Below are 24,326 nucleotides of genomic sequence, written 5' to 3' on the forward strand. Positions count from 1 at the left end.
CCTTGATGTGAACATCGTATACCTTGAGTTGGTGCTAACAAATTGTCTTCAACCCTTTTTCAAGCAGTGTCAGCTAAATGGTGCCATTGGCTTATAACTCTTCTTTTTGGTTATTTATCCTAAAGATAAGAACATTAGTAAGCCATAAATGCCCATTTTGTAAAAACTTCATAGCTAGACAGATTTGCAGTCCTTATTGGGGTAATAATCCATCTGTTACGGAGCTGGATCAATTTTGTAAATTAAATAGGTTAAAAGGGGGAAAAAAGGGCCATGACTTTTCCCACAGTAAGCTTTTTCTTAAATGCTAAAAAGATTTGGGAAGACTCAAACTATTTGCCATTCTTCCTCTCTGCTCAACTCAGAGAGAAGGCCAAATATCTATTAAAAAGAGGGGTGGGTGCAGTTTATGTTTTTTTTTTAATTCTGCAGGATCTGATTGCTCCTGGAAGTTTCATATTTTTGACAGGTTAAAACCTTTTGATGACTACCAGAACATTTCTACTGTTCTCACTGATCAGTTTAGTAAACGTGTGACTATGTTTGAATTTTCTTCTGCACTTAGCTCATTTTACTGTTATTTTCATCCTGTTAAAAAAAAAAAAAAATCTCCTGATGATTCTTCTAACAATGTGTGATTGGAATAATAATTTCACATGTTGAAGAGTTTTGTGCTGCAGCTGAGAGGCATGTAAATACAAGCTGCTTATTTGCAAGAAGCTTCCAGATTTGCAATATGATTGCTATGGAAACCACATAATGAAAACCTTATAACCATCTGTGTGGTTTGATGGATTTTACTGCATAGCTGAGCTGTTTTTGTTTACTGTTATTAAAATGTTGAATGGAATATATTAACTCACAAACATTGACTATTTGAGGTATTAATTAGTGTTGTACAATGACATTGTGCCTCAACACCAAAATAATACATATTTAATAACAAACCTAAATAAAGAAGCATGTGAATGTATACATTTCTAATATGAAGGTGATTATTGCGTAGAATTTTGGTCCCTCGTTCTTACATATTTTTAAGAGCTTTATTCTATTAATAAATGAATATGTTAAGATTTATTTTATGATTTTTTTAATCCATTTGTTCACTCTGTATTTCTCGAACATCTCCTTTGTGCCAAGTTCTATTCAAGGTTTAGTCTGAGGTTTTTTCCCCTGCCTAAAATTCAAAAACATACACCATATTTGATTTTGTTATCTTTTATATGGAAGCTGTTTGTATTGTTAGCCAAGATAAAATGAGTTGTTTAAATATTGTTAAGAAAATTGACACATGAAATGCGTAAGGCTTTGGTTTAAAATATCACTACCAGGTTTAAAAGGAAAAGGAAGTGTCCTTAATGAGCATCTCATCCTCTAAAATCTGCTTATTAAATGGCATCTAACATGGATTTCAATTTGGATATATTATAGTAAACATTAATTCTTAAGTAAATACTTTTAATATCATTATTCTGATAATTTAAGAATGCATATTTCTAAGGACAAAGCTCTCTGTCACCAGTATACAATCCAGAGTACGTGTTACTGGCACTTAAATTTTAATAAAAAATTCATAGTAACAAATACTTCTAAATTCATTGTTAACTTTGTCAAAGAGCAGAGTTTTTTCATTAAGTATTGTAATGAATTTTTATATGTTGATGCTGATTTGGGTGGTAAAATCTAAATCCCACTGTCTCTTTTTTTTTTTTTTTGAGATGGAGCTTCGTTCTTGTGGCACAGGCTGGAGTGCAGTGGCACGATCTTGGCTCATTGCAACCTCCGCCTCCCGGGTTCAAGCAATTCTCCTGCCTCAGCCTCCTGAGTAGCTGGGATTACAAGCGCCTGCCACCACGCCAGGCTAATTTTTGTATTTTTAATAGAGATGTGGTTTCGCCATATTGGCCAGGCTTGTCTTGATCTCCTGACCTCAGGTGATCCACCCGCCTGGGCCTCCGAAGTGCTGGGATTATAGGCATGAGTGACCGTGCCCGGCCCCCACGGTCTCTTCTTAAAAGTCACGAATAGTACTTATTGTATTGATGCGGTTATAGGTTTTGACTGAGGACAAGTGTCTTTATCCATTTTTTAATTTACTTCTTACTATTGAATTTGTGACTGAATTAAAAGGGGAGTGGGTGCTATGGAAAGAAAGTGTGAAAAGTAAGGAAAGCTTTCTCCTTTTACAAAATTATCTGTCAATAAAATGAGTAGGTTGGAATAATGACTGTAAACGTCCCTTCTACCTTTAAAACCTTATGTGGAAACACCGTATTAACCCATTTATTAAAACTAGCTTTTGAGGTTTGGCATAAGTGAGGTAACTATTGTTAAAAGAAAAGAGATAGGATACTTTTAAAAAAGTAGTATACTTTTATTAGGTCTTCTATTAAATTGTCAGTGTTAGGTTTAACAATATGAATAAAATGCCAGATATTTTCAGGCGTCCCTTATATTGGAGCTGTCAGTATTTTTTTTGAATTGAGTTACAGAAATTCAGAACAGTTCTGTTTGTGGTGTAAGTACAGCTACCCTCAAGCTTGATTGAAATGCTGATTTTGATTCATCCCCATTTAAAATTTTCAGGAGACTCCTAAATTTCTACCTATAGTCCTGACTGCTCTACCATACTTTGCAGTTGCCCAGACATGTTCTCTGGTTTACCCCACCAATACATTAAATTCCTCAACTCCTTGTGTTCCTCGGTAAGATAGATTATCTTGGCTGTCCTTCTTTTAGTAATAATGTGCCCATTTCTCAGTTAACTAAGCTCAAAACCTTAGCCATCCTTGGTTGCTCTTTTTTTCCCCTTCATGCCTCCACATTCAGGCACGAAACTTATCCATTCTAGTTATTTTACCTCTCATAACCATCTCCTTTCCATTTCCTTTGCCCCTTCAGTTCAGGACTTCCTTCCCCTTTGTCCACAGTAGTCTCTCTCCTCACCCCTTCTTTATGCTATCTGAGACAATGGGATCAGATGTCCATTTCTGAAGCGTTGCTTCAGTCCTGCCCTTTGTCTGCTCAAAAAACCTTCTAAGGCTCTTATTGCCCACCAAATAACAGCCTACAGTCCATAACAAGACGTTCATGGCCCCTCAACAGCTGGTCCAAACTATGAGCGTAACTCCTACCTGGCTCTTCCCCTATGTGTACCAGATTCTTTAGTCAAAATGAATGTGAATGTGCCTTTTTCTTTTAAAGATCATACCTATCCCTCTGGAAATACCCTTCTTACCCTCTCTCCTTATTTAAACTCTCTCCATCCCTTCCGTGGTACTCCCTAGTTGGGTGGTTTCTCTGCTGCATTTCTTTAGTACTTTGTGCCTCACTGTCAGGTTTAGGCCCCTTCAGCCTGTTTTCCTTTAGAGCTTGTCTTCTGTCCCATCTGTGCTGTCAGCTTCCTGTGAGCAGAGGCTTCCTGTTACTTTTACCTCCTTGGTAGATCCCCTCTGTCTTACACTTAGTTAATATCCAATGAAGATTGATTGATTGATCGATTGATTGATTGAATAGTTACAATGGCTACATTTATATATTTTGCATATTTTTCTTTAAAGTTTTAGGAGTTTTCTTGGAATTGATTATCTTTGAATCCAGTTTTTCTTTGGCATGCCATTTGTTTATATGTCCTGCCTTAAGTATTTCTAGGTTTGTATGTAAATCCTTAGGTGAGGAAAATTATGTAATAAACATTTTCTTCATGTAAAATAATTAGTTTATTAAGTCTATTTAAAACTCTTCTCATTTAATTTTATCTTATTTCTTTGCATAATTTGGGGAAGGAATGGTATAGGTGAATGTGGAACAAATGTAAATAAAGCACTGATTATATGTAGGATAAAGAACATTGACTTTATAATCACAAACTTAAGTTTGAATGACACACTTTGGAAGTTACTTCACCTTTTGAGTCTCTAAAAATATACTTGTCTGTAGAATGAGGATTAAAAATTATTTGTCTATGAGATTTTAACATCCACCATTGTATATGACACATAATAGGTCCTCGGTGTAATTTTCAGGGAATTACCTCTAAGGATGAGGATCCTTATAGTATCTTCCTGTGAAGATTAAGTGAGAAAACATGAAATTATATGATACTCAGTAAATGATTTATAGGTTAACTGCATTTTTAATCACACATTTTCTCCTTGCTATATGATGTTTTAGGGACCATGATTTTATATATGATACTCCTGCCACACAGTATAATGTGGTGTATCAGTATAATGCTGGGTGTTACTTTACTGGATTTAGGGGCTTTCCTGAAATTAAGATTGTTCCAGATGAGTTTCTAAAAGTATTTAAAACAAAACATGCAGTGTATTAGTACGTATCTTAAATTTTGCCAAGCCAGTTGGAAAGGTTGCTATTTGGCAGTAGCTAGTATTTTATTTATTCAGTGTTAGATTGTTGAAAAAGGAATGTGAATCTTGAATTGTTTTATTCTTTGAAAAATAATGTTTATGTGTTATAAACTTTTAGTTCGGCTTTTAAAATGGAGTGAGTACTGTATTGTTATCCCTGAGAAAACCCTTCAGTGTGCCATTGATAATGTTTATTTACAGAAGAAGAAGAGGACAGTGCTCCGGTGAAAGTGGAAGAACAAAGGAAGATGAGTCAGGATAGTGTTCATCACACCTCAGGTAATGAATTGTGTAGCTTCTTGGCAAACCTTATTTTGCTTTTGTTCACTTTCATTTTACCCACGTTCTTACTGTTCTAAAGATGTTTACACAGCTCCCCAAAGTTGGCTTGTTTGGCCTGGGTATCTTATAGCTGATAAGCTGCTTAGTCCCATTTAGGATGCATGAAAACCACTTGAGAAGGATTTATAAAGTAAGCCAATTTATACAAGGTATTCCTTCCTGAATTACTTTGTAATGACTCAATTAGCTTTCATTTCTGCACAAAGGAGATTTAGTTGCATAAATTAGCTTATCATCATTGAGGAAGTGTCACTGCTAAAGGACAGTTTATAGATACAACATGCAGTTGCTGTCAAACCTATAAGAATATAATATAGACATCTGTGTATACTTTGTGCTTGAGCAGAACAGACTTCTGCCATTCAGAGACTAACAGGGGACAACAAGTTGCCCAGGGGACTGGCAATGTAGACATCTCTGAAAAGGTCAACTTGACACAGGCTCTGACAATCGACCCACAGCTCTGTCTTCTTTGATAAAAATCAGATAAACTTAAGACCGCTAATTGATCTGCAGCCTGTTTAAATGTTGGCCATGCATATCTTCATTGCATATGATTAACACAGAAAGCAAATGAATTGGGTAAGAAATGCCAGAGTCCAGTGACAGCAGCTTAAAAATTGGAAAAGGACACTGGTGGCCTAAAAGGCTAGGAAGGATGTTTCCCTTATCCATTTCCACTTGGCACATATATCCCCAAGTACTAATTATGAATGAGACTGGAAAAATAATTGCATACACTCTGTGCAAAATCACATGATATGGACAACTTTTCTTGCTTGTTGTTATTTCCAAATAGCAGGAGATAAACCATATCTGTAGTGCAAGCATGAGGTTAGTTTTGATAAACCAGCAATTATTTTACACGGAAAGAAGAGAAAGACTGCCTTCTTATCAGGACTTTACACCTCTTCATAGCCACATGTCAGCTGGGGCAAGGTCTGCCATATCATCTCTGTGTCTTGCAAAAAGCTAGAGTTAGGGTCACCTTCCCCTCTCTGATATGTCCATACATCACTCTTTCAAGCTGTCAAGGCCGGGTGGACAAGAAGTGTGTGTTCAGGAAGTAGCTTTCCAGAGTCCTTCCTACTGTGACATGTGGAAAGGAAACAGAGGCCTGATTCTAGACCTGGACAGGAAAGCAGAAGTAGGTTGCTACAAAAGGTTTTGGTTAGTGTTTTTTCAGAAAGGAAGTGAGAACAAAATCATTACATGTTAGCACTCTAGTCCTATAAAATGCAGCTATAAAACACTGAGGCTTAGTGAAACCTTGAGGACTGTGTTCAATAGTAATTTAAGTATATATGTTTTGGGTTATGTATCATGAAGCTTCTACCAAAAACATGTAGTTTTCTTTTTTAAAAAATTTCGGTGTTGGTATAGAAAGTGGATACATACAGATGGTCCTTACATAGATACAAATATTTTGGCTTAAAGCAATTGTGTTTTCAAAAGCCCTTTTAAAGTAAACATCTCCCAAATTTTGCCTTTGAGGGTAGGAAAAAAAATCAGTTTTCCTCAAAGGAATGCAGTAAATAGATCTAGCCTTTCATGCAATAGCTATAAAACACTACAATAATTCTTATCTTTAGTGACATGAAATTCTTTTCAAGCAACAGTTTTAATGCTTTTGCATAGAAGTGACCTTTGCTCTTCCCTAGGCTGTCAAAGATGTAACACTAGAAGTTTGTTTGCCGCGCAGGGCAGTGAGTTGACAAGGGTATTACTATCTTGCTGAGCATCACATGACATGAACTTCTAACCTTACTCAAGAATGTTATATATTTTTCACATTGACTGATTTTACTAAACCCCCCGCCACAGACTTTTCTAATGTAAAGTATGTAAGCAAAAACAAAATTAATCTTGTGTTTCTCACAAGTTCCTTCATGTTCAAACTTATATATCTTGCAGTACGTGGGTGAGTATATATATAAAATAAAGATTCCATTTGATTTTGTTGAACATTATAGAATATGTTTACCTTTCTAAAATAGTTTTTAAACCTTGTAACACCAAAGGAGAGATTCTCCACTGTCTTATTCTCATATGTTTCACCCGTGGTCATCATGTTTTTCATCTTTGCAAAGTATCTCCTCTGTCTACGTGTTTCATAACAATTCTGTTAGCTTTGCCCAATGATCTCTTCTTGTATGTTTTTAAAAGCAGGAGTAAGAACATTGTTTTAATCTTTCACAGGCTGGCTAATTAATTTTTTTCCTTTAATCATTCATGCTTCTCAGGACAAGAAACATAATGTTTTTTTTCTGTAATTTTGAAAATATAAATCACGATGTGGATAGAATAGGAAAATTAATCCATGTAGTAAAGACAACCAGACATAAATTTGTGCTTTAAAATATGTGTTTATGACATTTGCCTCATCCCATCTTTAAAAATACATATCTCAACTGGATTATTTTTCAGTGTTTAGGGGTGAACAGTGCTAACTTTTGCAAACCTACTGTGCTTTTGAGGCTGTCTGTGCTTAATTTTTTGTGTATGTTTAGCTACACTTTAAATTTTAAAAAGTAAGCTAGAGGAGATTACTGCTCTCTAAGGAATAGGACTGTTCCTGAGTTTTTGTGTCCAGATTTCATATCAAGAATTCAAACATTACTTCCCTGAGGGAGACTAAGGCTAATAAATATATACTGCCAGGGTTTTTTCCCCCTACTTAAGATTTTTCTGCTTTATAACTAGTATTGCATGCTGAAATAGATAGACTAGTAAATCATACATGTATGTAGCTGTGTGACATAAACAAATTATTCTTTAACAGAGCTCTCATATGGGACGCAAAAATGAGGTTGGTCTTTGGGTAACATCATCATCAAGATTATAGAAAGCACAGTTGAAAATGCATCTTTTTCCCAGTATTGCCAAATCGCTAGCTCTGTTGCCTCTTTACAGCAGTGAGATTTAATGAAATGCTCATGATGCACATCTAGGGAGAGATGCATCTTGCACACGGTGGGGGTCTCTCTTCCCCTCATGTGCTCCTGTAACTCCCATTAGTGTTAATGGGAGTTTCAGCAAGCATTATCGAAGGGAAGAGAGACCCCAAAGTGATAAGGATTATGTGTTAGAAATCACCATATACTTTTCCTTCTTTCTCTCCCCTCCCCTTTGAGAATCTATTGAATGAAAAACTATTGTAAGTGAATCTGAAAAACAGAAGAGCAGCCTGGACAGCTGGGGAGCCCAATGGGACAACATAGCTAAGCCAAAACCTCTACTCTAGTTTTTAGCCCAAGTTTTGTTTCTTCCACTTTTTTGGAGCAAGCCTAAGGGTGAGCAGCATGGGAAAGACAGACTAAAGAAACCAGCCATTTAGATCCTTTTACCTCCTGGCCAGTTACTGTGGGGGAAGGCCTTGCATGTGAAATGATGTCATCCTCTCTTTGCTCTAATTCCCTGACTTTTAAACTGACACTGACGGACTGCAAGGGGCACAGCATTTGACCCATTTACCAGTTGATTTAATCTGACTAGAATGTTTCAACTTCTAAATCTCTATTTGTCTAAATAAGTGGTTTTTAAAGGAAATCAGTCACTTTATTATTAAGTGATTTTTTTTCTTTTAAAAAAAATTGACAATATTTGAAATGATCTGGCCGGCTGGAGTGCCCTCTAGTGTCCGTTTTTAGAATTTACTTAATATATGCTTTGGGGAAAAAAATGTAATGAAGAGTGGCCACAAGCATTGTTAGTTCTTGGTTGCATTCCCAAGCTTGTATACATCCCTGCTGGTATGTGATGAGTGCTCAAATGCTAGTGTGGAGAAGTCAATAAAGTATCTGTCTCTCCCACTGCCTCCTCCTTTCTCTTCCTCCTTCTCTCCTCACTCCCATTGTCCCTCATTCTCTTTTTTAATTCTTAGAAAACAAGAGACAAAATTTAATAGAGGGATTTTGCTAGGTTGTATATTTTCTAGTCCATCTTTATTTTCTTATAAGAGAAAAGTAGCATTCTATTTCCTAAATATTCAGACTCCATATTATTCAGATTTTCCATTTTTTGGCCTTAAAATATTTCATATATTAAAGAGAATTTTAAAATTTTCTAGTAAACTTAACACTTTGTATAAATCACAAAAAATGTGTAACAAGATGAACACCCTAATGACATGCTAATGTGACTAGTTGTGTTGGAATCACCAAAAAGTCTGCTGTTTGAGAGCCATGTAACAATACTGAGATGACAACTCTGGTCCAGCATGTGTCTCCACAGTTATCCCCTCAGAATTCAAAGATGACATTCCAGGAATGGAAGTTGTTAGCATGTATATATTCTGCCTGGCTAGTGAACACACGGACATCTTATTGATATTACTTGCATTCTTTTTGTGTTAACTCATCAAAATTCAATTATCATGAAATTAAAAACAGGAAACAGTTCTTAGTGTAACAAAAGCGTCTAGTGTGTGTAACTGTGTTCTGTGTTTCAGGAGATCCGCACTATATAAGTGACAAAGCATTTATTACCCATTTATTGTGGTATTACAGAGTGGAAAGTGCTAAATAATCAATCAGTTAATGGTCTGTATGGCAGTTTGAGCACATCACATCCATTGTGCTTATGCTGTTAGAAGGATGAGCTGATACTCCAGTGTATGTTGCATGTTTATTCAGAGCCTAATGTCGTAAACTGGGGCTGACAAAAATCTGTTGAAAAATGCGGCTTCAACACTGGCAATTTCAAAGTTGCTAAAAAATGTCAAGGATAACTTTGGCTTTGGGTACGAATGTCCCTAAGGAGAATTGCTGCAATTACTCTTTATACTGTTCCACGTAGTTGTCTTTCATTAACCAGCTCTAGGGTTTCGTATTTTTTTTTTTTAATTTTGGTTCCTTAGTTTTGGTTTTATATTTGTACATTAGCTCCTTTACTATTAATATTTTCATGAAGTGTCTCAAATTCTGTGAGATGGTTATTTCACAAAGCCTGTCACATCTCATGGATATTGCTCATTGTGAAGTGTGGCAGACACATCTTCAAAACATGTTGCAAGTGGGCTTAGGTTTGTTTTTTAAAATAAGTGGGAAGCAACTTTTAGGTGCTGGTTTGATGACAGCATATAGCAATTACAGATTTTAGATGAAAGGCAGAAAAAGAAAAGCCAAAATTCAAAATCGGATCTTTTTGCAAGTGGTCTTAAGAGGATAGCGAGGCATAGGATTCATGTGGATGTAATAAAATATTCATTTACTCAGGACAGAATTTTTTTAGACTTTTGGTGATCTGGGGCATCATTTAATTTCTATTGGTTTATTTTGAAATGAGGGATTATTACATGAAGGCCCTAATTCATGCTTTCTCTTTCTTCTTCCTAGGGGATAAGAGCACTGATTATGCTAATTTTTACCAGGGATTGTGGGATTGTACTGGAGCTTTTTCTGATGAGTTGTCATTTAAGCGTGGTGATGTGATTTACATTCTTAGCAAGGTAAGAAGATACCCCAAAATGACATTTGTAAAGAGGGAATACAAAGCTCGATTTTTAATGCATTTGGATTTATAGCGCTAGGGAAAAATGCCAATTGGAATTCTTCTAGGTCCTTGTTAACAATTGGGAGTTCACAATAATTAATTATTTTGTCAAGTGAAATGTAATCAAATTTTAAACACAATCAGATAACAGGATTCAACTTAGCAGTGTGTTTACCTATCACTTCAGCCCTTGGCTGACATCCACCTACTGCCTTCTCCAGAAACAATATACTTATGTGAAAGTTAACATTGTAATGTATTAGATTATTTATTATGTTTTTCTTTCCTCTTCCTTTTTATTCTTCTGTGTGCTTATTCTGATTTTGTCTGCCATTCACTACTGGAAGCACTATGTTTATAGAACAAGTTTTTCATCTTTATGTAAATACATTGGGTGTTCCGGCAATTTAAAAGCAATGCTTTTCTATTCAGACAGGCTTAGGTAATTTTTTAAGTTGTTTAGCATACTATATTTGTAAACAAAATGGCGAAGTATAATTCTATAAACCTGTCTTTATATATATATATGTGTGTGTGTGTGTGTGTGTGTGTGTGTGTGTGTGTGTGTGTATGTGTGTATATAAATTCTTGTATCTGCTTCTTAAAATACTGGATTATTCAGAATCTTTTTGTCCTTAGATCTAAAAGTCAAGTTTCTTATCGTGATTATACTTCTGGTAATGTATATGAGCTCCCTTAATTTTCGTATTTTAATTTCCCCTATTGTAATATGGGGATTTAAAAATTTCCCTCTGTCTACTTACAAGACTACTTTAGAAACAAAACAATTGAAATATAGCTAGAAAAATGTTAAATCATAAGTCTAGAAGGTTGATGTGGCTTCTTTCTTGATTAGAGAAATATTTTGGACTTTTCAGAGAGATGGTATGACTTGTTACATGCAGAAGACAATTTGGAAAGAAGGCCACATACTGAATTTTAACATTAGATGGCTGGTGCATAAAATCATAACACAGAGAATCATCGAATGTTACAGTGATGAGTCTCCATGATGATAATCTAATTCTTGGTTTTATAGATGAAGGAACTTGGGTTAAGAAAATGCCAGAGTCATGACTTGAGCTGTGTCTTGACTCCCAGACCAGTGCTTTTTCCTTTGTTTTCTTTCCTGTGCCCCTTCCTTCCTTCCTTCCTTCCTTCCTTCCTTCCATCCATCCATCATAAAGCACCTGCAGTGTGCCAGGACCCATTCTGACAACTGTGATAAAATAAATAAAGCCAACTGGGATAATTGCTACTTAGGGTGCCCAAAGTTAAGGCTGGTCACTTTATTTCTCTCAGTCTTCTGCTCATTAGCATGGGATTTTGTTACTGTTGTTCCAGAAAGATGTTTTAGGTTCTTGGATGCTATAGTTACGTCACAACTCTTGATTAAGTCTGTTATTGAGCATTAAATTGTCCTGAGTTAGGATGACAGCTTTTTGAGTTAATTACTTAATAAAGAAGTCAAACTGATTAGTTTCAGGTCCTGTCAAGAAACTTTCTTGGAACCATTCCTAAATTTATATAGCTCACAGTCTTTTTAAAACCAATTTAGCTGCAATTGTGTATAAAACTAAAACGTTGATTAGATTTCACTTGCAAGTTCAGATTATAGGAGTGAGCGGCATATAGCCATTATACTCCTTTTGTAAATATGAAATTTATAAAGCCCATGTGGATCTATGTGTAAAACCTTCTTTTTGAATCAGGTTGTCTTTGTTGCTGAAAGCCTAGGTTCCAGAACTGGCTGTGAAACAAGCAACCATAGGCGTTACTTATTTCTACTGTTGCCTCAGGAAAAAATTTTTGGTTAACATGAAATTAAAAGTATAATCATAGGTGTGTATCATACTTTTAGGATTCCAAAGGAGGCAGTTCCTATTTTGTGTAAACTAATTTTATTTGTGAAGCCTGATTGGAGAACAAAGGTTAAAGGTGTTCCAGCCCATGGAAAGCACTTACTTCCATCTAACATTTTTAAATGCTATTATTTGGGAGAGAGCTGATCAAAAGTACTTCCTCTGCCAGTGTTTTGCAAGGCTTGAAGTTTCACCATCATGATCATATTTATTAAGGGCCTTCTAGAGATGAGTAATCTACCCAGGGTTCATTTTGGTGGTTGAAAAAAGAGCCAAGAAAGAAGACCGTGTTAGCCAGCACATTATTACCTTTGGCTGAATAAGGTTAAGTGTTCATCATTACCCAGCTGTGGACCTAGTGGAATCAACCTGGTAACTCTTGGTGAGGGTAAAAAGGAGAGGACATTTAGCTTTCCCTTGATGAGATTTGGACATATTCTGGGCTATTGATGGGTATCTTGGCTGCGAGTAGACAGGTTGCTTTGGGTTGAGTATATGTTTGTGAAGACTTACTTCCCCACCTTCCTTCAGACAGATTCAGCTAGGAATCTCTTGAGACTTTCTAGTAGTCTTTATTGACTTGGCGTTCCAGTTTTATCAAAACTTTGGCAAACTCAGACTGTAAGTTAATACCATAAATTCATTTAATATGTGAATAACTGCAATTTTGAATGCTTGATATTATTACAAATTAAGTACAATTAGTATAGAAATCACTAGAGTTTTTAGATGCCTCGCAATGTGTTTGAGTTTCTCAGAGTTATATTTAGATTTTGTGATGATGGGGTGAAATTTTACCTTTCAGTTTATTTTTTCACACCATCTAGTGGCTCAGAATGAGTGGTGCAGGTAATTGCAGCTATTGTACACAATCAAAATGGTGTCATAAATTCAACTTTAAATCCAGCTATGGGTTATTACTTTCCTATTTCATGTCAATAAATTATTAGCATTAGTCATGAAAAACTTTGTTCATCGTTCTGAATTAAATATAGAAATTGTATATATAAAGAAGAATACATTTTAAGGATTCTGAAATAGTATTTGTAGAGATATAGAAAATGTGTACTTTGTAAAGAAATTAATGCCATGACTTGTCTATTAATAATAAATAAGACAATTTAAAAGATTTTAAAGATATGCAGCTTTCTTTTACTAATGGACTCATTTATAATTTGAAATACCAAATTATCACTGTTTGATTTATCCTCTAGAAGTGTGTCAATTCTGAAAATATTCTTTAAAAAGGCAACACAAAATAGTTTAAGAAAAGATGCATACTTTCAATATAAATTAACATTTAGGCAACACAAGAAATAAAATCCTATGCATTATAATGAAGAGTGTTTTAATTTTATTTTTTGTTTGTTTGTTTGTTTGTTTGAGATGGAGTCTCACTCTGTCGCCCAGGCTGGGGTGCAATGGCACGATCTCGACTCGCTGCAACCCTCGCCTCCCAGGTTTAAGCGATTCTCCTGCCTCAGCCTCCCAAGTAGCTGGTACTACAGGCGTGTGCCACCACACTCAGCTAATTTTTGCATTTTTAGTAGAGATGGGGTTTCACTATTTTGGTCAGGCTAGTCTGGAACTCCTGACCTCAGGTGATCTGCCCGCCTTGGCCTCCCAAAGTGCTGGGATTACAGGCATGAGCCACTGCGCCTGGCAGATGTTTTAATTTTGTAAATGTAATGGCAGAAAAACATTTAACTAGCTTGGGGATTAGGTTGTTTTCACTTAAAATCACTATAGAAATATAGTTTTATTTGAAAATTCAATATATTGTCTTCTGTTTTGCAAGAAAGCCTCGATGGAATGTTAGCTGTGCTCAGTCAACCTGGGGGTGATTTATTTATTTTAGACCTCTTTTGAAAGTTATACAAACCTTAGCCTTTATTTTTTATTTTTCTTCCGGTGCAAATCAAATGTTGCAATAAAGAAAGAAGAGTAGGCAGATAACTGTGCCCTTTCCCCTTCCCTTTTTAACATTTTCCAATTAGCAGCTATCATGTGACCCCTGGCTGAGATAGCCCCTCCTTCAAAGTGTCCAGCATTTTCTTAGGTTTCACCTTTGAACCTCACTAATAATAAATCTAAACACCACCTGCCTTAAAAGGCAAGCCAGTAACTTTTTGCTTTATACTTCTGTTCACATAGGGTGGCTGCTATTTTTTTATGTGTTAAAATTAAAAGCTTCAGTAGTTCAATAGAGATTTGGAAATCTCTTTTTTCTCTTAAAAAATGGAGCAAATTTATAAAGACTGATGAAAGCAGAATTTGTGATTTTAATGACAGTTGCATTGTTAATGAATTAATAATTGGTTTCAGATTCATTTGATAGGGGGAAATCATATTTGAGATAGAAAACCTGTATTTCCTTAAGAAATTGGGTTGTTTAAAATAATGCTAACTATTTTTATTAGTTTTCATTTCATTTTTACTACCACTAAATAAAACAGGGACATAATATTATAGCTAATAGTATTTTCCTAGAAGCATGTTTGTGAAATTTTATCATTTTAATAGCAGGATCCAGATTATATAGCAATAGGTATATTCCGAGGTCCCAAATGCCTTTTTGATTATGTTATTCTATCTTGCTCTTCTGGATTTCTGTCCTCGGTTAGTTTATCTTTCAATCTGTACTCATCAATAAATTGCTAACCACATTCTTATACTTACTTTTAAAGCAATAAATTATTTTTAGAGATTTAATAACAGGCAAGCTGCACTTCAGAAAAGAGGCACACTATGATATTAAAAGAAAAATGAGAGTTAAGAATTCTGGAATATTTTATCTAGTCTAGGGCATATGCGACTAGCTTTGCAGCCTTTGAGAAACTTTTTATTAAGTCAAACACAGGAAATGTAGGTGAAGACTGTGGTCACCAATGTACAACAAAAGGGTACTTTTTGGTGTATATTGGTTGGAGTTTCAAGCTGTACCTCCTTCTATATCTGGTTGACTTTTTCCAGTGATTGGTGAATCGTGACTGTCATTGACCATTTGCTTCTCATTGTAAGAATGTAAAGATTAAATTACTGTGGCTTTTCTTGGCTTCAAACCTATGCTAATAAATGCAAGTCTTGTTGCGCTCTACTGGCAGAGGGAAATAAGTTACTTTTTAGCTGTCTTAGTTTTTCATTTGTAACCATATGACCCAGTGTGCCACAAATAGCATGGCCAACTGCTGCAGAGTAACTAGGACATCTGAATATGGGACATGCATTGTTGACACTAAGCTAGCTCCAAAATGTTATATTTTATAGCCTTTTGATAAGAAGTAGTGTTTGTATTCGTGCTTGCATTTGTTTGGTCTGATGACATTTAGTTTGTATGTTGTCAGTATAGATGTATGGTCTAGGGCACAGTGGAAACATTAACCAGGCCAACCTCCTATTTAGTACCCATCTCCTCCTAGTAGTGAAAAGCAGTTTATGGACACAACACCATGTCAGAAAATGTTCTAGTTCTACTCATAGGACTCCTCATGTTATCTATTTGTGAACAACATGCTTAAGTACTTCCCTACTTTCTCTTACATCAATTGGAGGAAACATTCCAGAAAAATGTTGGCAGATGAAAGCAAAAGGTACTTACAGGAGGCAGGCTGGCAGCTTCAGCCCTTGCAATGGCCTGAGAGGTACAGGAAAAGCCAGAAGGCAGTGTCAGAGAGGCAAGGTGAGCAGAGGTGGCAGTGGAGAGGGCTGCTTTGGAAAGGAGCCCACCTGCAAGGCCTATGTGATTTACTTCAGCATGAATAACCAAGAGTTTGGCAGCAGCAAAACAAAACCTTAAAGAAAAGCACTATGTTGATATATTTTTTTAAATTCTCAGTTGAACAATTCATGATTTCAGCCTTGAAAATCAGGAACTCCCTCAGTGTGTATGGCATACTTTCACTCTTTTGAGATGTCTTCTTCCTCATCCCTTTAGAACATGGAGCTAGATATTCCAGGGAAATCATTCAGCATAGAGACTAGACTACTGATTAAGAAAAGTTTGGGTAGATGTTTAGTAAATTATAGATAAGTGACAGATGTTCATCACTGAGTATTCAGCTATTAAGGAACAACCAGCATACCACGTGTTTTGGCTCACTCCTGTAATCCCAGCACTTTGGGAGGCCAAGGCGGGAGGATCACTTGAAGTCAGGAGCTCGAGACCAACCTGGCCAACATGGTGAAACCCTGTCTCTACTAAAAATAGAAAAATTAGCTGGGTGTGATGGTGCACACCTGTAGTCCCAGCTACTTGGGAAGCGGAGGCAGGAGAATCACTTAAACCCGGGAAGTAGAGGTTGCAGTGAGCTGAGATCGCACCACTGCACTCCAGCCTGGGTGACAGAGCATGACTCCATCTCAAAAAAAAAAAAAAAAAAAAAGGAACAACCAGTTAAAATTGTAATAAATAAAATGTTATATTCCTCAAATACTTGTTCTCTTTGGAAGATAAGATTATTTTTGGAAGAGCAGGGTGGAGACCTGCTCATAAAAATCAGATTGCCTTATAGTGCATCCCAAAGTACTCTGTTTTTTTTTTGTTGTTGTTGCCATAATACTTTGCTATACCAATTAGTGGGCAGGGATGGGAAGAGGGAATGAAAAAGTGTTTATTGAGCATTTACAATGTCCTGTTCTAGGTACTTAATATGCTTTCACACATATAATTAATATAATAGCCCTGTGAAATACATGATGTTATAATTTTACAGATGAGGAAACTGATGCCCAGTAAGGTTATCATGGAAATTATCTGAGGATACGCAGCTATTAAGTGCCTTCTCCAGGTATCAATACAGGTCTGACCCTAAAGCCTTTTCTCTTTCTACTTTGCTACACTTAAGTGGGACTTGATTAGGACTTTAACTTCTTTTCTATATCAGAGGTTAATTGTAATTATCACATCCCAGTTCTAAACAGTGAGCCATGTTATTGACAGTATCTTTTACATAATTAAATCTTGTATAGATGGTCAAAATTATTTCATTTTCTAATCAAATATTTGGTGAACACTCATGCAAAGTACTATTTTGAGCAGGATCCAGAAAAGCCACAAACTGTTACTCAAGGAGACTGCAATTAAGTCGAAGAAAAGACCAATGCATAGAATAGATAATAGCAATAAAACACAATGTAGGGTATCAGTGTTGTAGTCCTGGAGAATCCCAGAAAAAAGGGAAGTCAGTAAATACTGGAGTAAGTAAGTAAAGAAAGATTCATAGGAAATGGAACTTGAACTGGAACTTTATGTATGAATGGAGTTTATTCATTTAACAAATATGAATGCATATTTTCTGTGTCTATTACATATAAAACCCAGAAGAACAGCTGTGCTATGGAAAGGGGTGGATGGCCCTATTGATGCAAGGAGAGCATAGAGCCAATAGACATCATTGATTGATGATCACTTCTTTTTTTTTTTTTTTTTTTGACAGAGTCTCGCTCTGCCACCTAGGCTGGAGTGCAGTGGTGCAATCTTGGCTCACAGCAACCTCTGCCTCCTGGGTTCAAGCGATTCTTCTGCCTCAGCCTCCCAAGTAGCTGGGATTACAGGCTCTTACCACCATGCCCGGCTAATTTTTTGTGTTTTTAGTAGAGATGGGGTTTCACCATGTTGGTCAGGCTGGTCTCGAACTCCTGACTTTAGGTGATCCTCCTGCCTCGGCCTCCCAAAGTGCGGGGATTACAGGCATGAGCCACCACGCCTGGCCAGAATCACTTCTCTTTCCTTACCTTGGAGAATGGTAGGCAGCCAGAGAAACCCTGTGAGAGACCAAATCAACCTGATGTTTCCAAGTTAGTTTTTCTATAGCAACTTACACCACTTTTCCCTTATCTTCTCCTATACCTTTTGTGTTAACCACACTCTCAACTACTTACTCTTCCCTGAACACAGCACATTCTTTTATCTCTGCAGGCCTTCATGCCTTCCATGTATTGCTCCTTTCATTATTCCTTCTGGAGTCTCAGCCCAGCTGTCACTTTCTATGTAAAGCCTCTCAGATCCTGCTGTAGGATTAGTTGCTTCTCTTTTTACACATTTTTTCCCCCTCTTACCTAACATTCAATATGATGATTACCTGTTTCTCTGGCTTTCTGTCTAAACTTTGAACTTCTTGAGGTAGACACTGTGTCTTAAGTATTTTTGTATCCCAATATGTTAACAGTATGGCAGGTAGATGTTTACTATGTGTTTACCAAAATACAGTTAACAACAGGAAATAATCCTGACTTCTTAAAAGAACTTAGAATGATAGGATCATAGAGTGAGGGGGACCTTAGTGCTAAGCCTTCACTTATAGATAAATAAATCGAGGCTCAACATAATAGAGGAAAAAGAAATAAAAGCCCAAAGGAAAAATGGACCACTCCTATAGAAACATCAAAAGACAATGGTGTTTCTGCGGTTGTACTTCCACCTTGGCCCTGAACTTCTTGGCAGCCAAACCACAAAAGGGAGAGATGGGAGCTAGTAATTTCTTTCAATCGTAAAGGAAGGATGTTGGCTTTTCCCAGCACTGGCTACTTAAATGTTCTCACATGAATTTCTAGAATCTGTCCTGAATATCTGACCTCAACAACTTTATATAAATAAGTGCATAAGTAGCAGGTATTGGCCCCAGCAAAAACTTTTCATAGTAAATATAATAAAAGATTTTATAAAGGTAATTCTGTGAAGGTCCAAATATATAATAATTAGGCTTATTGATTTATATTAAGTACATAACTGCACTGTTGTAGAGTCTCAATGAAGAATATAGACAAAAAAAACATTCCTGAAGATGGGATCGCCCAAGGTCACAAAGCTAGATAGCAACAGAGCTAGGATGAGACTCTGTATCTTCTGAGAAGATAAGAAGAAGGAGCTGAAAAAAACCAGGAGATTTTCCATTCTACCCATCATACTATTTTTTGCCTTTGCAGAATTCTGTCTTAACTTCTTTCAGTGCTTACAAGTAAATTAAACTGAATTCATTTTTTCCAAGAACTGGAATTAGTTGGTCCCTGTTCCAATGTGGACAAATACCTTTCTGAACATGGGATTTAAGCGTTTTAGCCAAGGCATATCCCATGTAGTGCATTTGAAAACATGGTGGCAACAGCCGGCCACAGGTGGGAACAGCATGCTCCTTCAGATTGCCCACTCAGCTACACGTAAATGCTTCAGAACAAATGCTTGTTTAGTCACTACTGCAATTCTTTAACTATGTCTAATATACACAAAATAAAATACATTACTATTGGAAATTACATTTCTTAAGAAAATATTTAGGATAGTCAACTGGTGCATCATCCCAAACGAAGACTTAGTCTATTTCATCATCCAGTACGTATTTATGGAACATCTTTTATATGTCCTGCAGTGGGAGGCATACAGTTAAGTGCACGTCCTTCCCCTGATCTTAATGAGTTTGTACTTTATTTTAGTTGAAGGAATAAAACTAATGTACGTAAAATCTACTGAGGAATAAATGCTTGGCTTGAAATGAGAGATATAAATGTGGATTAGCTAATTCAGAGAAAATTTCATGACAACTGAGTAACTTGAGTCAGGTCTTAGTCATTGGACAGGATTTGGCTGAGGGAGAGGAGATGTCTCTGGGAAGCGAGCACTACATACAGAGGTAGAATGAGTAGTGCAGAAGGTTGTACTGTGCTGGCTAGAACAGTGACAGGAAAAGGTTGCTAGCAGGGTGGAAACAAGCTAAAGTCTATAGTTAATGCAGTGGAGAGTTACTATAAGTTCTTGAGCAGCAGGGTAAACTGATGAAAAGAGTTCCTGGAAAGAACAGAGAGGCAGCATTGATAATACAGTAATCCAGGGCAAGGTGATGAAGGCCTGAATTAGTGGTGCCAGTGAGAATAAAGTGGAATGGGTGAACCTGAGAACAGTTAATAGAGTCATGTATCGGTGGGTAAAATACTGTACACTGTATACCAAAGTCACTCTCTACTGAGCATGACATGATCTTCTTTGCCTAACATTATCTGCGAATCATCAGTCTGAATGTCAGTTTTTACTCTATGGTATTGTAACTGTCGACTTTGTAGAAAATAGAATTAAATATATCATGACTCAGGGATATAAACTAAAATTTGTTATGAGAATTAAATTCTTACCGTCAGCTTCCTTGTCTTTGTCTCTCTTGCTTTAAAAATGGAGTATACAATGCAAGGAGGAAAAACAGTACCACTAGGGAACTTAGTGTCTTCAGTCAGGTTCCTGAATGGTGGTGCTCAAACATCATGGAGGTCCTTAAAGATTGTGTCAGTTTCCGGCCGGGCGGTGGCTCAAGCCTGTAATCCCTGCATTTTGGGAGGCCGAGATGGGCGGATCACGAGGTCAGGAGATCGAGACCATCCTGGCTAATACGGTGAAACCCCGTCTCTACTAAAAAATGTTTAAAAAACTAGCCGGGCGAGGTGGCGGGCGCCTGTAGTCCCAGCTACTCGGGAGGCTGAGGCAGGAGAATGGCTTAAACCCGGGGGGCGGAGCTTGCGGTGAGCTGAGATCTGGCCACTGCACTCCAGCCTGGGCGACAGAGCAAGACTCCGTCTCAAAAGAAAAAAAAAAAAAAAAAAAAAAGATTGTGCCAGTTTCCTCATTTAACAAGTTAGGAATCTAAGATTCAGGTAGTTAATGTGTAGATAGTAATAGTAAAACACCGAGGTTGTGCAGTTCCTGTTGTGCATTTTAAAGATAACCTTTTGAAACGATGTATGTATGAGAAATGAGAGGATTCTTATAAAGTTTCTAATCAGAGTTAATAAAAAAGAGACTGAAGAGGTAGCCTTGATGAAAGTATTTATACACTTTAAATAGGTATCTAGTCTTCATAGTACTACAGTGTTTATGAATAAAGATATCACAATGAAGAATACTTGGAAAACAACAGTCAAGTCCATTGGTTCTTAAACTTGCTGTATTTTATATTTTGTGAATAAAATTACTTTCGTTTTCACAAAAGGCTGGTGTGTTTTGAAGCACAGATACATGTTTGGAAAAAGGACACAAAATTTTTTTAACATTGCAAACACCTGTTGCTTTCAAATACATCAGTAACTAATTTCTGAAAGGGTTAATACATTATTAAATCTTATTAATGTTTTAGGTTGCTGTTAAGTCAGCATTCTTTTACCATATCATTGGCAGAAAGTGGATTAACATACTCGATAAATGACAGTCATGGTGGAAAAAGATTTCAGTAAATGTTGGGGCCTTATTTAAGTGTAAAATAATATTCCAGCAGAGAAAGAAGATTTAGTTAATGAGTAAATACTACTATTATGTTGGATAAAGTCTCTGTTTCACTTTATAATAACTAGTCCTTTTTCCTGCCTTCTTACCCAGTCACTCTTACTGCTCAATAAATATTAATGGAGGCCTAAAATTTCAACTACAAAATAAACAAAATGATTATAATGGTATGAAAATTGAAAACATGGGAGTTAGATCACAAGCATTCACTACCGCCTTACGATTATTTTCTCAGATTACTGGGCAAGTTTGCCTTTTGTTTGCTTCTTTGATTGCCACACTACATTTTGCCTTGAAGCCATCCATTTTGCAGATACTGAATTTCTTTTGAGTACTGTTTTTATACAATAAGCATCACTACACCTCTGGATCTTGATAGCATTACTGCGGGAGGAGAAAGCAGCTTTGTGTTAGTAATTACCTAACATTGTCAGAAGCTGACTGCAGGCCTCTTTCTAGTGATAACAGAATAACCGCATAATGTAGCTTTATAGCACATGATTAATAGAAAATAATTACACGTCCTACAAAGGGATGCAATATTTCTTATAAATTGACTAGAATGGTTTCCTGTAGATTAAAGGACTCTTCATTATTTTATCAGTCCTCCTGAAGTACAGTCACTTGCCTATGTTAGCATTTCAGTTGATGTTAAGAGCTGAATAGGTGAAGGATACCAGATGGCAGACCTCCTTGTACCTGAGACCCTGTGTTCCATAAAGATTACATGATGCTTCCTAACCTTTCAAAGATTTAGACAACAGCCTGGTATGGTTTGTCTTTTTATTTTTTATTTGCTAAGAAGGTAAAGTTTGAGAGTTTTCCTTTTTGTTTTTTAAATGATGCACCTGTGACTTTATAGAACAATACTATAATTAGTTTGTGGACTGGAAAACAACATTGTATCAGTTGCATTATTTTCCACTGTAAGTAATATATGATTCATAATCACAGTTGTTTGGGGGCGGAAAAGAGAAAAGGCAAAGACAGGCAGATTTTCTTTTTCAGAAGGAAACCTTGTATGATATTGAATGTTCAGGCCAAAGTTTAGAATACTGTACTCCAAGAAGCGTTTTCATTCCAATTTATAGGCAGCAAATGGTTTAATTGGGATTCATGTTGCTCAGGAGGCTCATACAGAGAATGATAATGATAAACGTAAAAAGCTCCTGTGTTTGCAGTCTTGTCAACATACTCTAATGGCTGCAGTGTAAATCCATAAATTTGCCTCCTGTATTTTTACCTCACTATATTTGATCATAATGCATTAATTCCAAACAGGAATATAATTTGCAATTCTTTACAAATATAAGGTAATAAATATTCTGGTTTTTAGTTTTGCCTTTTCTGATTTAAATCTGATATTTTAGAGTATTTTATGAAGTGTATATTTCCTGTGTTTTCAATTATTTTAAATTAAGTGAAGCATTTAAGATTATTTTAGTCTAAACCTTTTTTCTCCCTAGAGTGTTACTTTTAAGGGATTTGTTCATAGTTGATTAAGCTCCTCCCTGCTGTTTACCACTATGCTTTCTAGTTAATAAATCTTACTATTCTACCATAGCACAGAATTCTCTCGACTGTGAAGTCTGCCCTTGTTGATGTGATTTCTTGGGAACTAATTTCTTAAATTTGGGTGTGAGTAGCTTTTGGAAAATGATAACATGCCTTTAGTTGATAGCACAGACTATGACCAAAGTAGAATATTATAAAGTAATAACTTTCTGGCTTATAATTTGAATTGAAGCATTGACCCCCAGATTGAGGGCCATTCTCTGGAAGCAAGTGTAAGCCAATAACATGTCCTCTCATTGAATGTTTTCTATGTCTGTCATTGTGGAGAAGGGGGCTAGTTCATTTTCTCATTCCAAATAATCAGTTTAAAAATCTTACATTAGCATTGAGTAAGAGCTTTAACACTCAGACCTACCCTGTCAATTATCCATTTTCAAATCTTACAGTAGTCTGTGAAACTGTTAAGTACGGTGTGTTTTTTAAGCATTAGGCTCTAATTGTATTCATTGCCTTAAAAATAGAAAAGGGCAGTTTTATGAGGTACCTATTAAGATATAATGGTTGCTAATCATGACTTTCAGTAAGTTAGTATTTTCTTCTGATAAATATTCCTGCATAGATTATAGCCATCATTGGGTTCTGGGCATCAGAGTATCCTCGTTGCTTAGTTGTCCACTGAGTTCACACTATCAGTGAACTTTAAAAGTTTAAAACTTAAAATCTTGAGTTTACTGCCTCACAAGCCAGAACTGTGCCCTCAATAGAATAACAATTGCAGGAGTGGTCTTTTCTCCCCTCTCCCCCTCCACTTTGTTCTTCCAATAAACCTAATCCTGATACTGCCCACTGTTTGAAAAAGTGCCTATGGATTTTATCCTATAATCTATTGATAGACTACATATCAATACATACACACTAATGTAATGCTACATTTCTATTAAAGAATTGCATAATTTTCCTTTCTGATGGTCAATAGCATACTAATCAATACAAATGTTAAGTCTGTACTAGTATTAACATTCCCTCCCCACATATAACTCAACATACATATGCACATTTATCTATGACTCAGATGCTGGAAAATCATAACCTGTTAAATTACTTTTGGGATTGATGTTAAAAATTTATCTTATATGAAAAATTAAATTTGAGCACTACAGTGCTTGTGAAGAGTATTGCTTTTGGAAGATATTATTCTTGAAACTTGTAATTCATTTTACTTTGTTTGTATCTCACTACACATAAATACATTTGAGATAAAAATACATTAGTCAATCTGGCAGACATATGAGACCGGTTATGGAGTATTCACAATGCCTAAAGCAGTGGTGTATCTGTCAAAGGAGGAAAAAGTGGGAGAAAAGGAGGCATAGGTTTTTTTTATCTCAGGTTGCAAAGTAAATGCAGAGGTGACTCATCAACCACTCTGTTTTAGAGCTAGATTAATATTTTGCCTTTATAACTTGCGATACTTTTATTTCCTAT

At 36.2% G+C, this 24,326-nt stretch overlaps 1 protein-coding gene across 1 annotated transcript in view; it reads left to right on the forward strand.

The window, feature by feature from the left end:
- The window catches only part of SKAP2 (src kinase associated phosphoprotein 2), a 197,566-nt gene extending 187,330 nt beyond the window's left edge, over positions 1–10,236 (forward strand). The window contains exons 8-9 of the mRNA XM_017855973.1: positions 4,572–4,649; positions 10,049–10,236. Of these exons, the coding sequence (XP_017711462.1) occupies positions 4,572–4,649; positions 10,049–10,236 (266 nt within the window). The remainder of the gene's footprint in view (positions 1–4,571; positions 4,650–10,048) is intronic.
- Positions 10,237–24,326: the final 14,090 nt, after the last annotated feature.

The sequence above is a fragment of the Rhinopithecus bieti genome, unplaced genomic scaffold, assembly GCF_001698545.2.
Source record: "Rhinopithecus bieti isolate Rb0 unplaced genomic scaffold, ASM169854v2 scaffold_40559, whole genome shotgun sequence".
Taxonomy (NCBI): Eukaryota; Metazoa; Chordata; class Mammalia; order Primates; family Cercopithecidae; genus Rhinopithecus; species Rhinopithecus bieti.